Genomic DNA, 13,349 nt, shown 5'->3' with positions numbered 1-13,349 from the left:
TTTAGCCCTCCAGGTCTCCGTGCTGGTCACATGACTGAAAAATATGAATGCTTTCGAGGAGGTTAATCAGTTTCCCAACACCGTCAAGGACATGCCGAAGATCATGTGGCATCTTTTGCCAGTCAAGGCTTGTCTATGTATTATACAGTAGATCCACATGGATCTCGGAGCATCCTCTATAACCGTCATTGATTTTGTATCATCAATTTTACCCGTTTATGTTGTACTCTCTCACAAATTTGTTCAGAAGATTATTTTTCTTTACTGAAAGAAAACAACAAATGGAGATTAGGCAAATGCATTGATTGTGTTGATAGCATAAATAACTGTGCAACAGCTCACAATGAGTTTAATATGATATATTGTTTTTCAGGGCAACCCTGGATCAGATGGTCCTCCTGGCCGAGATGGTTCTGCAGGAATAAAGGTGTGAGATATAACGTTCATGTGTCACAGAGTGTTTTATGGTGTGAGTTTGGCTTTGTGACTGGCTGTGGATGTTCTGCTCAGGGTGACCGAGGTGACACTGGTCCAGCTGGGGCTTCTGGGGCTCCGGGTGGTTCTGGTGCTCCTGGTCCAGTCGGACCCACTGGGAAACAAGGAGACCGAGGAGAGGCTGTAAGTACAGAGCTCTTTTACTTTTGTTGAAGAAATGACCAAACATTAGCTTATTAGTCTTGAACATTGTGTCGAAGAAAAGGGTTTGTTTCATTGAAGAGTTCAATTCAAAGGATTGACTGATATCTGATACATACAAAATTAGGCCTGAAATTGTTTTTTTACCAACAATGTACGCTAATACATAAAAAGGTGTCAAGCTTGTGAAATGAATAAAATTATAATTATTTAAAAATATATACCTTGATTAAACCAGTTAACAGGCTAGAATTTTCGACGCCAAATTAGCCATATATCAGCGATTTTGTGTACTAGTTTATGGGTCGACCGTGAAATTCTGTTCAGTACCGATGCCCATGTATTTTTTTCTCAACTGGGTGGAATGTGTATGAGCTTTAATGCTCTTAAAGTCCCCCTGTAGTCAATAATTGTATCTCTTAAAACTCATCTTTGATAACTAAAATGACATATTTACATGTTTTTCTCTTTCAAAAGGCAAAAAATTTTCATGCATTAAAATAGCTTGAATGTGACACCCTTGCTTAATTTAGTATGCGTGGTTTTATGAATATGCAAATGAGCCCCACCTCCATTCACTCACTCAGCTCAGAGATCCACTGGTTGACGTTGATCACACGTTGATCTGATTGGTTGCAAGGTCGTTTGTGACGTCAGAAACACCAGCGATTTCAAACCGTGTTTTTGAGACTGTCTTTGGTTCACTGCAGTTTTAAGGAGAAAATACTCAGCAATGCTGTCGACTTATGAATTTATACATTGTTTGTCTTAAAGCATATTAAAACACCAAATAGAGACATAAACAACATTAAAAGCTGGATCTTCACTACAGGGGGACTTTAAAGCTGGGTGTAAAGGATAGGGCTTGTACTGCCGGAAAATAATGAGGGGGGAAAAAATGATTTATGACTATAAAAATATGATTTTTACTAATTATATGTAACTGCAGGGACCTAAAGGACCTTCTGGACCTCCGGGGCCCGCTGGAGCTCGGGGAATGCCTGTAAGTACTTTTCTTGTCACACGTTAATAACACTTTGGACTTTTCCTTGCTTTATTAAGTGCTGAAACTCAACTTCTGCTTTCAGTCAGCAATGTGTCAATGTATGCATAAAATTCAATGTACAATTAATGTGAAGTTGCAATGCCCATGTCCATTAATCACAGGGACCACAAGGGCCGCGTGGAGATAAGGGAGAAGGTGGAGATTCAGGTGAGAGAGGACAGAAAGGACACAGAGGCTTCACCGGTCTTCAAGGTCTGCCTGGGCCTCCTGTAAGTTGCTATTTATTTGTGACTTTTAAACTAAAGCATTCTGCACACAAATGCTGTGGTTAAATGTGATACGATAACTCAGAGACATCTGTACAATCCACACACAGGGTCAACCTGGTGACCAAGGTGCTTCTGGACCTTCTGGACCCGGTGGAGCAAGAGTATGTACCCAGGGACCCTTAAGGAACAAAACTATATGGGAATATACTGCATAATATATACTTTAGTACATGCAGGTGTGCTAGTGCTTGTGTCATTTAGCTTGAAAACATGAAACATTTATATATTTCTTTATATATGTGTTTATGCTGCATGAGTAAAAATAACATATGCAGTACCCTATCTGATCACATATACATCTATATATTATGAAGTGTATTTCTGAATATAAAATGACATACATTATGATATATTAGTACATATATTGTCAGGTATTTTGAAAAGTGGCAATTCCATATGTAATATTCAATACATTCTTTTTCAATTATACTGTTAAACCATTTAGTGTATTGATCATTCATATATAGGGAAATATATTAATAAGGGAATAGAATACGTACCCAGAGTTCAGCTCCAACCTCAAACACACCTGAACCAACGTATCAATGTCTTGAAAACTGCAGGCAAGTGTGTTGGAGGAGGTTGGAACTAAACTCTGGAGATCAGCGGGGTCAGGATTAGAAACATTTGGACTATGCAAACTTGTGATGCTGTGCTGAGACTCAGATTTTCCTTCTCCTCCCAGGGACCGCCAGGCCCTGTTGGTCCAGCCGGAAAAGATGGATCAAATGGTTTGCCTGGACCTATTGGACCCCCCGGACCTCGTGGTCGTTCTGGAGAGACTGGGCCATCCGTGAGTACCAAAGCGAACACTAGATTTACATATTGGTTCCCAACCTTCCTGGAGTATCCAACACTTTACACTTGGGTTGCCTCCCTAGTTAAAAACAACTGGTCAGTCAGTTAGTAAAGACTAGATGTGAGGTACTCCCAAAATGTGTGCTGTTGGGAATATTCCAGGACCATAGTTGGGAAATGCTGGTCTTAAAATGCCCCTATTATGCTCTTTTAGAGGTATTGGCTTCTCTTAAAATAAGTTTACATTACATTCATCCAAGGTAAAAAAAAAATAATTATAATAATAATTTTCTCATAATCTCTATTGCAGCATCAGCTGTTTTCTCACAGTGTCTGAAACGGTTCGTTCAAGGATTCAGTCTCTAATCTGAGAGTTGCTCTGCTCTGATTGGTCAAATGGGCCAGTGTTTTGTGATTGGGCGGCCATTTCAGAAACCAAAAGCTCATTAGCATATCTGATCTCAGCTCTTGATCACAGTGATATGAACAGTAGCGATGGCGTGTGTTTTACCATTTCAATCTCATTAAAGTGGATTTGCTTTGTCAGCAGAAAACAGCGTCTTCTCCACACGAACAACACGAGCCAAACTCTTCCCGTCTCAGATACAACTACAGTGAGCGAGGGTCAAATTAGACGTTAAACTGGCATAAAGAACATAAACTGGCATTATGCAAATCTGTTACAAACCTACGCAGATTCAGCAGGAAGTGAGACTGGAAATACTGACGACTCGTTTCAGTTCAGAATCACTTCTTTCTTTCAGGAGACAAAAACTCCATTGATCTGCACTTTGAAACCTTCCAGACCTTTCATATTCACACACCACATGAAAGGGAATATCCCAAAAAGCATAACAGGGGCACTTTAAATATTCTGATAAAAAGTCTGCTTATAATGAAGGTAAATACGTGTCAGTAAAATACAATGCTTCTCCAAAGGGGCCCCCTGGAAATCCTGGACCCCCTGGTCTTCCTGGCCCACCGGGGCCTGGCATCGACATGTCTGCGTTTGCTGGTCTGTCTCACCCTGAAAAGGGTCCTGATCCCTTGAGGTACATGAGGGCAGACCAGGCCGCCGAAGGCAACCATCAGCACGATGCAGAGGTGGACGCCACTCTGAAATCCCTGAACAACCAGGTCGAGGACATTCGTAGCCCAGACGGGACTAAGAAGAGCCCGGCCCGGACTTGCAGAGACCTGAAGCTCTGCCACCCAGACTGGAAGAGCGGTGAGTTTGAGTCCTGTCAATGTGAGTCGTTCGTCGTTGAAAACAGGGTAACACTTTATTTGAAGGGGTGTGCATAAGACTGACATGACACCTTCCTAACCATAATATGACATATGTCTTATGTATATGAAGTAGGGTTTATGCATGTTTATGATAACTGGCATTAAGTGTCTTTTGCTCAATAATGACATTTTGAATGCAAATATGACATTGTTTAAGATGTCTTCATTATGCCATCTTGACATAAACCAATACATCATAACCTTTCAGTGTTTTTGTCATGACAACTTGACATAAAATGACGTTAAACTGTCATGTGGTTGGCTTTGACATTGGCTGTCATGAGGCATTATAACTGTGTCATGAATATTTTTCGTGACCTCAACTACAGTGGTACTAATTGTCGGTAACACTTTACAATACGTGTGCACTAATAAGCATGAATTCATGCTTAACTAATGCACAGATAATACTGAATTAATGTGTAACTAATGATTATTTAAGCTATTCATTGATGATTACCACATTAGGAACTAATTAAGAGCCTGTAAGGTTAATGTGTTAGTTCATACATGAATTGTTATTAATTAAATATGTAATTGTGGATTAATTCCATAATAACTCATTTTTTAACTAATAGTATTAATTAATATGTTAATTACCAGAATTAGCCAAAGCCTTGTATTTCAGCTTCCAGATAATATGACAGGTACACTAATATGCATTAATACATGATTAATTACTTCATTGTTAGTGCAAATTCATGTGCAAATTACTACAATTACTAAATTAGTTAATAGTAATGTGCCCCAACAAGTAAAGTCATAACATAATGATACCTTTGCTTTAATTATTCATTAGCTAATGATTTGCAGACAACTGGAAGTTGAAGTGCATAGCTTTGACTAATTGCGGTAATTAACACATTAATTTACACTATTAGTTAATAAAATTTGTTATTAAGGAATTAATACACAATGACACATTGAATTAATAGCAATTCATGTATCATTATCATGTAATCTATTAATCATATTGACTCTTTATTAGTTGCTGATGCAGTAATCATCAATTAATGGTTTAGTTCTTCATGAGTTATACATTATCATGATTATCTGTGCATTAGTTAAGCATGAATTAATGCACATTAGTGCACCCGTATTGTAAAGTGTTACCAATTTGTCATTAAAAAGTTATAATGGCCTCATGACAGCCAAAGTCAAAACCAAATGCATGACAGTATAATGTAATGTTAACCCATAAAGCTAAGTGCTTTCTTAAGTTTGATAATTCATCTGCTATGTCATGTTTATGACAGGTTGTGTTGTCTTAGTAATGTCAAGTTGTCATGAGACACTGACCGGTTATGATGTATTGGTTTATGTCAAGTTGTCATTACCAAGACATCTCGAACAATGCCATATTTGCATTAAAAATGTCATAATTGAGTGAATGACACTTAATGACAGTTGTCACAAACATGCACAAAACTTCCTTCATATAATTGACATGTGTCATGTCATGATTATGAAGGTGTCTTGTTAGTCTTATGCACACCCCTTCAAGTACATAGACATCATATAGGTAGACGCCCTATCGACCGCTACTGCCTATTGGCACGGACGAGAATTGGAGCCGCCATCTTAAACCGGTCATCCGCTCCGCTCAGTGTAATCTGAATGGCAGGTGAAATGAGCTGTCAGCGCATTAAATTAATCATATCTCACTGAATATTGAACTGATTTTCACGCGTTTTTTTTTTCTGCAAAGGTCATTCATGTAGCTATGATACAGGACACATGGTTCGGCGTATTTTAATATCCATTGGGTTAACAGTAATATAATATTCTGATATAAGATATAAAGTGACCAGACACAATATATGTGATGAAGGATATAATGTATTTTATAATTCACACACTATAAATATAATAAAAAAGCAGAAACAGATAGTAGCAGTAAAGTAAGATATTTTAATAAGTTGAAGAAACAGTTTATGATTGACACACGCACATACACACACGCACATACATACACACGAACAGACACACACACACACACACACACTCTCTCTCTCTCTCTCTCTCTCTCTCAAACACACACACATTCACACACAGAGAACGCAGCCACCGAATCCACCGAACGCAGCCACCTGTAATAAAAATTGAGAAGAAGCTTTTTAACGTGTTTGCATCAGTAACGTTAATTTCTAAATATTAAATTCGGACAACATTAAGCCTATACCTTTTTTATTGTATGTGGATGTAGGAGGGGAAAATGTCGAGACTAAAGCCCTATTCAGATTAACTTTACAAGGGTAGATGGGGTAAGTTAATGTAATTTTACCACAGGACTTCTGTAATGTCAATAGCCAAATCGCATGTGATAAGAAATAGGTTATCAATAAAACTAGAAGTTGGAGCGGTAACTCAATTTGCGCATCGCTGTCATGCGTGTATATTACGTTGCTTCCTGATGTGCGCAAACACAAATACAACAGGGCAGTTGAATGTTTATCTGATAACCTAGAAGCTCTTGTAATTATTACTTTAACAGTTACCCCACCTCTCCATGCCGGGTGAACACCGGCTGATGCAGTTAACAGCATTTCACAACGATTTCAGTACAGTAACAGCAAATATCCTTGCTCTCGATTATCTGGTAATATTCTATTCACAAAATACAACCAATAGTACGGTAATGTTAAGACTTACTTGTGAAAAGCCCTATTTTCGGTTAGAACAGGAAAATGCTCCACAGTGCTCTGGCATCTTATCTGCTGCCACGCAACGAAACTAGGAATACGACCGGTTCAAGATGGCGGCCGGATTTCTTGTTTTCCAGCGGCCAATATGGTATCTAGTCTCTATATGATATCTACGTTCAAGTAAAGTGTTACCAAAAAAAGTGGCTTTTGGAAACATATCGCAGAACCAATACATGTATAACAAATAAAACATCTCTAGATGACTAGCAGAGTATACATTTTGTTCGATCTGGCGCTGAAATGTGTTGCGTTTGATATCATCCAGAGTGCCCGACGGCTCGTGCTTCAGTCCCGTTGTGGAGACTCTCTATTCGTTCCAGTGAAATCACAAGATCAAATTAACGTAAACATGTCCCTGCCCTTGATATACAATCTCTGATGAACACATTTGGTTTTAATGAGGAAAAATAACCTATAAAAGGGCAGATTCAAACCCATAACCTCTAACATGCTTAACAAACGTTCGGGGACCGCTAGTACACGGATCTATGAACATGATGACAGATTATCACAGCCTGCAGTGTAAATGCTCATGTGGGAGGCCTAATAAAGTATCGGTAAAATGTGTGGTATTAAGAAAGTTTCCTCTCTCATTAGGTGAATACTGGATTGATCCTAACCAGGGCTGCACCGTCGATGCTATCAAGGTGTTCTGCAACATGGAGACCGGTGAGACTTGCGTCTATCCAAAACCCGCCAACGTCCCACGCAAGAACTGGTGGACTACCAAGGGTTCTGAACGCAAACACGTTTGGTTTGGAGAAGCCATGAATGGTGGATTCAATGTGAGTTTCGTGAGGACCATTTTCAGAACAATTCTTTAGGATTTAGATGATCTCTGGCTAATGGACTCTCTTTTCTTTTTCACTGCCACAGTTTGGCTACGGAGACGGCAATCTGGCACCTAATACAGCAAGCATTCAGATGACGTTCCTGAGACTGCTGTCCACAGAGGCCTCGCAGAACCTCACGTACCACTGCAAGAACAGCATTGCCTATATGGACGAGACCACTGGAAACCTGAAGAAAGCTCTTCTGCTCCAGGGATCCAATGATGTGGAAATCCGAGCGGAGGGCAACAGTCGCTTCACGTACAGTGTTCTTGAGGATGGTTGCAAGGTGAGGAATCGCTTTTGACCTCTTTTGAATAGGCTTGGCAATCAAGAATTTAAAGAAAATACTGGGATTGAATGTAACCTGTCAATTTTAACATTGAGCTCATTTTTTTGTACATTTGGAGCGCTGTCAGTACAGACAAAAACGACAAAAATCGGTGTTGCCTACACCGTGTTATCGTCTTTTTAAAATTCGCACCCTGTTAAGAGTGACCACGGTCAATTTGACTGCGCCCACAGTAGTCGATTGTCGATGACACGCGCGATCATTAGTGAATATCATCTCAAACCCAACACTGTGTGGTGTTCAAATGGGTAGTTCATCCAAATCAGATGTTGAACACACGGAGGTTTGAGATGATATTCACCAATGATCACGCGTGTGAGATCGACAATCGACTACTGTGGTAGGAAGCAAACAGAGGTATGTGTGCTGGCTGAATTAACATCAATTTTATTAATGTCTTTCACATCTACTGCAGTCAGATTGACCGTGGTCTCTCTTAATAACACCACTCACATGACTGTGCACTCGTAATGACAAATCAAGGATGTTAAGAGGCTAAAAGCAGGTTTAGAACATGCCCGTTCAAGTCAACAGGGGGCGAATTTTAAAAAGACGATAACACGGTGTAGGCAACATTGTCTGTACTGACAGCACTCCAAATGTACAAAAAATAAGCTCAATGTTAAAATTGATCGGAGTTCTCGTTTAAGGCCCTGACACGCCAAGTTTGGGCCGTTGTTAAGTGTCAGTCATCCCAGTTTTCTGTCGGCACAAGTCAGACCCCGTCAGCGGATGTTTTGGCCGATGTTGAATCAGCATCTGTGGCGTTGTCGGTGAGGGAAATCTGATTGGCTGTTCAGCATGGCGAACAAGTCATTGCACGATTATAAAAGCGAAAGTGCTGAAAGCGAACAAAGAAATCAAGAAGGTATAGAAAGCTGGTCTAGTTTTACGTCATCTTACCTGAGCTTGAATTTTGTCATAATAACATGAGCCACCTGGTATGAAGAAAGTGATTGGCGTGATTGATATTCAATTCTAGTTTTGAATGCAGAATATATGGACTATACCTGCTGATACAGACACTTATTTCATTACACAGAGGCCTAGAACGCACATTAGTTCCCAGATAGCAAACTGACATTGAATCAACGTGGAAACAACGTCTCTCATGACATTGAAACAACGTTGATTTTGCTCATCGAATTAACGTTGAACCAACGTCAGACGCGGCATTCTTCAAAGCTAAATGAAAATCGAAAATTGGTTTGCTTTCATAACGTTGAAACAACGCGTTGATTTCAAGTTGATTTTCCGTTAGTTTTGAAAGAATGACGCGTCTGACATTGGTTCAACGTTAATTCGATGAGCAAAACAATGTCAGATCAACGTTGTTTCGATGTCATATTTCCACGTTGATTCAATGTCAGTTTGCTATCTGGGTTGACAGCCGCCTTTAATCCTTTTGGTTTGTTCAAGCGCAGTTTTTAATTCGTGAGGCGACAACACAGTCACTTTTTATCACTAGTTCTTTGTTGTGTCACAGCCTTTAAATGACTTGAATCAATGTAATTACTAACTATTATTAAGTGACATTGGCCCTGTTTACAGCTGGTATTAGGAAGCGTGTTGGTCGATCAGATCACAAGTAGACGAGGGAGACACATACCTGTATACGTCTGGTGTTTTAATCTGTCCACTTTCAACCACTTCTGTCAATTTAAATATAAACGCAACGTACGGAGAGCATCCGCTTTTGTTTCTGCTCTGACATTTGTACGTTTGTCGTCCTTAAACCAAACTTGCATCTTCAGCCGACAGTTTAAATCCCGTCTGGCTTGTGCGCTTCCTGTAACGTTTACACATTAGGTCAGTAGGAGGAGAATAGCGTCTATTGTGGCTGTTTCAACACATTCGACCATTTGAGTGTTTCAGGGGCGGAGTGGGACCAAAAAATCTACCGGGAAATTTCGTTGACCACCGGCCCTCGTCGCCGGCACGGGAACTTAAAGGGAACTTTGTTGTACTAGTATGCTGGATTAAAGTTCATAAATGGTCGTTGTTTCCCATAGTACTTTCTAAAAGTAGTTGGGTGGACTCTGTGCCTCTAGGGGGGTTCGGGGACATGCTCCCCCGCAAGAAAATTTTGGACATTTTAAGGTTATAATGCATCAATCTCGTGCTCTCTGAGAGATCGAAATTAAGACCCATGAACTGCTCGCTGAACAAAGAAAAAACATTAATTTGTACCAGGACAATAAAGAGGGCTCAAATATTTTTTTAGTTATGAGAGTCTCAGTTTGCATTACATTATCAATGTTGTTTTAGGATGCCAAACAATTATTATAATAATGTAATAATGATTTATAATTATTCCTATGAAGTACTGTAAAATCCATTTATAGCCTATAAATGTGTAAATGAAAATGAGTATTTCAAAAGTATATTTTAACCTACATTACACTATAATATAGGAAAATTAAAATAATTTTGTCCTAATTTCTTCATTTGCAAGAAATAAACCCTTGAGCTTTTATTTAGGAGAAAACACCAGACCATGATGATCGCGAGAGCAAAGTAATCACGCAGAACAAACTGGATGCTATTCTAATGTCAGTTATTATAATGGCGCAACGCCATATGGTTTCAATTTTAGTTCGTTGGCAAAATATAACATAAAATATAAAATTAGGTTTTACATTTTACATCTTTACATATCTGTGTTGGGAAAAGGGAGACGAGAGAGTTCGGCAAGGCGGATTCGAACTCGCGTTCAGCGCAGTTCTATGTTCGCAGTTATATGCTCCGTTATAAAAAATGTAAAAAAAAAAATGTTTTCTTCCCTTAGCTTGGGCCATGGCGAACTTCCAATAAATAGATTTTATCAGACCGGGCCGGCCCTCGCGGCCTCGTAACACTACCGGCCCACCGGGAAAACTCCCGACTCTCCCGATTGCCACTCCGCTACTGGAGTGTTTACACTACGAAAGCAATCCGGTCGAATGCGTTTTCGAAGGCCTCTGGAAGTGGTCAAAAGTGGACAAGCTCAAAACTTTTCAGACACCTGTATTTAGTGTCGTCCACTTGTGATCCAATCGTCCAAAACGCATCTTAATACCAAAGCAAACAGGAGGGGTAGAGGAGCACTTTTAAAATAGAGGTGCTTTTTGGATGGGAAACTAAATATCAAGTATCAAACAAGAGAACTCCAAGGCACTCTCAAGTGAAAAAGTTAAAAAGCCTTAATATTATGGCTTGGTCAAGTTAACCATCTAAAACACACATCTTACACATCTTAATACCAGGTGTAACAGGGTCATTGTACAAGAAGAGAGACATTCTCAAACAGAGAACTGATGGATTAAATGGCAACTAAAATGTGAGATCTTGCGTTTTCTTAAAGGCCATTCACACAGAATGCGTTTGTGCTTCGGAATGAAAACAGTCCCTTTACAGTTGAGGTCTTTTGTCCCTACAGAAACACACAGGACAATGGAGCAAGACGGTCATCGAGTACAGATCCCAGAAGACTTCACGCCTACCCATTGTGGACATTGCACCTATGGATATTGGAGGAGCAAATCAGGAGTTTGGAGTGGACGTGGGCGCCGTCTGTTTCTTGTAAAGATGAAACCCGGATACAGAACGAATGAGAGAGACAACACACACACACACTCGAGAGTGAGGAACAAAGAAAGAGAGGAACTAAAGAACTAGACATTTTTTTTAAGTGGGACATCTTTTTATGACTAGATGGAAAAAGTGCTTCCGAAAGATTTTTTTTTTTAGGATATGCACTGATAGGCACTAGCAGTTCATCTGTGACTGACCGGCAGACAATCTCCCATCTCAGCCCTCGGCCCTCTGGGAAAATCTCACAATCCAACCCAACGGTACATAAGGGAGTATGCCAGCGAAAAAGACAAGAAGTAGAAGTGTGTCTTGGTTTTATTTATTTATTGTTAAGGTGCTATACACCCCCCCCCCCCTCCCTCCCGTGCATTCGGATCAAGCGTTGTACATCAGTGTAGAATGTTAGCGTTTTCATCCACGATTATTCAATGATTTTACAACACCCTGAACTTTGACAACCACATGCAAGTGTTCGTCTTTCCTGTCGCCACAGTGTATGTAAATTGCTGTGCATTAAAACATAACCAATGGTGCTAATCTTATTAAACACCCTGCATTTTTTCCAACGACCAGATATATAATAAGACATTTGTTCGTTTGTGTATATGTGCGCGCACGCTGAAGTTAGCTTTTCTTTCTACAGTCTTCTCACTTCACTCAGTATTAAATGTACAAAAGGAGACCTTTCACATAAGTGGTCTGTAGCCCAGTTTTGAATTGTATTTTTAAGCTACCTCATGCTGGACAGAACAATTACAGTAAGAGTAATGCCTTACTAATTTGTAAAGTCAGCATAAAGCTAGAATCCAAAGTCAAGTCACCTTCATTTACACAGCGCTTTTAACAATATAGACTGAGTTTCAAAGCAGTGATGACAGGAGATTACAGGAACAGGGCTTTACGGTAGATCTAGAATAAAGTTATTGTCCAGCTAAAGTTAACTTTGATTGATTCACTTCCGTTTTTGCTCTCCTCCATTCTACTCTTTAATATCACTTTATCGATCGGCGCTAAGCACATTTGATAAAATGACCTTCAACTGGTCTCCTGTCCTTTGAAAACCTATGTGGAAAAGCTAAGAGCTGTCTTATAGTTGCTTTTATTTTCTTGTGTTATGGTTTAATGAATGCAAATGTTAGAAATGTACAACTTTTTTTTTTCTTCCTTTGGTTTAGTTGCACTCTTAGATATCGGGTAAGAGCTACTCAAGCGTATCAAGCCATCTTGCTTACGGTATGTGCGTTGTGTTGCTTTAAGTTGCTGTTTTTTGCTAAAATAAAAGGATAGTACATCTTTATTCGGTTATATAGTATGGGTTACATAGGTGGGTTGATCTATTTTGTCTGTTTTTTTTTTTGTTTTGTTGGAAAAATAAAGAAAAAATATAGCATCACAGCTTAAGTTAAATAGTTCCTTATGACGGTGATTCATATTTCATATAATATGTACAAATAATACAGTGTGCAGTAGCACACAGAGTAGGATCTGTCAGTCTGGTTAGTGTATTTATGTAAAGTCAATTTCAACTTGTACATTTGTGCTGTTTTTCTATGACTTTTTACCTTAGCAATAACAGATAGAAATCATTTCTATGAAATAAATAGAATAATGATGGTATATCTTCTATGGTTTTTCTTATGGCATGGCTTTGTGATTCAGTGAAGATATATGAGTGAAAAGTAATCTTATAAATGGATTTATGCAGGTCAGCGGCTCTCGGTGCCAGCCCAACACCAGAAGTTTAGATTATTTGTACAAAAATGTCATGGCCCCCAGAATATTTTGTTGTTTGAATATTTGAATATGCAATTTATCCCCAAAAAAAAAAAA

General features: G+C 39.3%; 1 protein-coding gene across 1 annotated transcript in view; it reads left to right on the top strand.

Annotated features, from left to right (window-relative positions):
- The window catches only part of col2a1b (collagen, type II, alpha 1b), a 67,516-nt gene extending 54,380 nt beyond the window's left edge, over window positions 1–13,136 (top strand). The window contains exons 45-54 of the mRNA XM_039649167.2: window positions 374–427; window positions 511–618; window positions 1,586–1,639; window positions 1,804–1,911; window positions 2,019–2,072; window positions 2,657–2,764; window positions 3,709–3,997; window positions 7,362–7,549; window positions 7,641–7,883; window positions 11,365–13,136. Coding sequence (XP_039505101.2) covers window positions 374–427; window positions 511–618; window positions 1,586–1,639; window positions 1,804–1,911; window positions 2,019–2,072; window positions 2,657–2,764; window positions 3,709–3,997; window positions 7,362–7,549; window positions 7,641–7,883; window positions 11,365–11,511 — 1,353 coding nt within the window. The 3' untranslated portion in view covers window positions 11,512–13,136. The remainder of the gene's footprint in view (window positions 1–373; window positions 428–510; window positions 619–1,585; window positions 1,640–1,803; window positions 1,912–2,018; window positions 2,073–2,656; window positions 2,765–3,708; window positions 3,998–7,361; window positions 7,550–7,640; window positions 7,884–11,364) is intronic.
- Window positions 13,137–13,349: the final 213 nt, after the last annotated feature.

Source organism: Pimephales promelas, chromosome 21 (genome assembly GCF_988280905.1).
Source record: "Pimephales promelas chromosome 21, fPimPro1.hap1.1, whole genome shotgun sequence".
NCBI classification, from domain to species: Eukaryota; Metazoa; Chordata; class Actinopteri; order Cypriniformes; family Leuciscidae; genus Pimephales; species Pimephales promelas.
Note: the sequence above shows the minus strand (reverse complement) of the source record. Positions and strands in the feature narration are given on the sequence as shown.